Source organism: Colobus angolensis, unplaced genomic scaffold (assembly GCF_000951035.1).
Source record: "Colobus angolensis palliatus isolate OR3802 unplaced genomic scaffold, Cang.pa_1.0 Scaffold22, whole genome shotgun sequence".
NCBI lineage: Eukaryota > Metazoa > Chordata > Mammalia > Primates > Cercopithecidae > Colobus > Colobus angolensis.
In genome coordinates this window covers 5685581-5687855 of record NW_012115377.1, presented here as the reverse complement: position 1 = coordinate 5687855, position 2275 = coordinate 5685581, and the positions used below count along the sequence as shown (strand labels likewise).

Here is a 2275-nt window from a genome sequence, read left to right as displayed (position 1 = left end):
GCCAGCACTTTGGGAGGCTGAGGCGGGTGGATCACTTGAAGTCAGGAGTTCCAGACCAGCCTGGCCAACATGGTGAAACCCCATCTCTACTAAAAATAGAAAAATTAGCCAGGCATGGTAGCTGTAATCCCACCTACTTGGGGGTAATCCCAGCTACTGAGTCACGAGAATTACTTGAACCAGGGAGGCAGAGGTTGCAGTGAGTCGAGATTGCATCACTGCACTCCAGCCTGTGTGACAGAGTGAGACCCTGTCTCAAAAAAAAATTTACGTTTTATAGAGATGGGGTCTTGCTATGTTGCCCAGGCTGGTCTCAAACTCCTGGGCTCAAGCAATCCTCCCACCTCAGCCTCCCAAAGTGGTGGGATTACAGGTGATAGCCACTGTATCTGGCCTATAATTGCTTTTATTTTTATGACAGCGCCACCGTATGGATGTCTGCTCCACTATCTCCAAACTGGAGATAATTTGGCCCCTGCCCTGCCGAGGTCATTTCACAATGTCTGGAGTAATACTGGGGCGGGGTGGGTGCTACTGACATCTCATGGGTGGAGGCCACGGAAGCTGCTCCACATCCTAAAATGCATGGGATGGCCCCTCGCAGCAAAAAATGATCTGGCCCCAAATGTTAGCAGTGCTCAGGCTGAGAAACCCTGGTTTAGAGAAAATGAGGCCGGGTCTGGGCTGGAGCTCTTGGCTTGGGGAATCTGACTTCTAGAGACCCCTGGGCACCGGGACACACCTTCCCTCCTCCTGCCGCAGATATCAACGAGTGTGCTCTGGACCCTGAGGTTTGTGCTAATGGCGTGTGTGAGAACCTTCGGGGCAGCTACCGCTGCATCTGCAACCTGGGTTATGAGGCAGGTGCCTCAGGCAAGGAGTGCACAGGTAAGCACGCCACCTGGAGGGTGGATGCACGGGCAACCTCCTCCACTGCAGACTCCTCACCCCTCTCTCCCACCCCCACCCCACAGACGTGGATGAGTGTGCCCTCAACAGCCTCCTGTGTGACAACGGGTGGTGCCAGAATAGCCCCGGCAGCTACAGCTGCTCCTGCCCCCCCGGCTTCCACTTCTGGCAGGACACGGAGATCTGCAAAGGTACAGGGTCCCGGGCTCACGTGGGTTTGCACACACACACACACGCCCCGACATACTCTTTGTGTAGCGTGTGCACACAGAGACATGCACACACTCAAAGATGCTTACATGTTACCTCTATTCACACACACGTATGCTGTATGTAGTGTGCACACACACACATATATGCACACGCTCCGATACTCACACATGTTGCATGAGGTGTGTACACAAGACACATATGCACACACTCAGAAACATCCTGCACACAGCCACACTCAGGCATGCACGTTGCATGTGTCATGCATACATAAACCCAGACACACCGCGCATGCTGTGTACATGCAAATACATTCAGACATGCTGTGTGCATGTGTCCACAGACATGCATACTCAAAGACACTTGCATATGTACCTACATTCACACACACGCACTCAAAGACATGCATATACTCACATTTACATACACACTTATTCTTTTTTTTTTTTTGAGACAGAGTCTTGCTCTATCACCCAGGCTGGAGTGCAGTGGCGCGATCTTGGCTCACTGCAACCTCCGCCTCCCAGTTCAAGTGATTCTCCCTCTTCAGCCTCCTGAGTAGCTGGGATTACAGGTGCCCGCCACCACACTCAGATAATTTTTGTATTTTTAGTAGTGACAGGGTTTCGCCATGTTCGCCAGGCTGGTCTCGAACTCCTGACCTCAAGTAATCCACCCACCTCAGCCTCCCAAAGTGCTGGGATTATAGGCGCGAGCCACCATGCCTGGCCCATACACTCATTCTCACACTTCCCACACTTGTGGTCCCAGTCACACCCAGCTGTACACACTCAGGGGCACACATTTATACACACATCCCAGAAGTCCTACTCGAACTGTGGAGTTTGGAGAGCTTCCAGGTGGATGGACACACGTGTGTGCTGGCAAGGTGGCACGCCCAGAGCAGGCACGGAAATTTCACGTCTCCTCCCAGATACCCCGTACCATGCATCTTTTCCATCTGGCTGTTCATCATTTGTAATATCCTTAATATTCTTTATTTTTTTATTTTGTCTTTTTGAGACAGAGTCTCGCTCTGTCGCCCAGGCTGGAGTGCAATAGCGTGATCTCGGCTCACTGCAACCTCTACCTCCTGGGTTCAAGCAATTCTCCCATGGTTCAAGAGATTATCCTGCCTCAGTCTCCCAAGTAGCTG

At 51.9% G+C, this 2275-nt stretch overlaps 1 protein-coding gene across 1 annotated transcript in view; it reads left to right on the top strand.

Moving 5' to 3' along the window:
* The window catches only part of FBN3 (fibrillin 3), a 101863-nt gene that overhangs the window by 25400 nt on the left and 74188 nt on the right, over positions 1-2275 (top strand). Inside the window, exons 16-17 of the mRNA XM_011943601.1 lie at positions 763-888; positions 975-1100. Coding sequence (XP_011798991.1) covers positions 763-888; positions 975-1100 — 252 coding nt within the window. The remainder of the gene's footprint in view (positions 1-762; positions 889-974; positions 1101-2275) is intronic.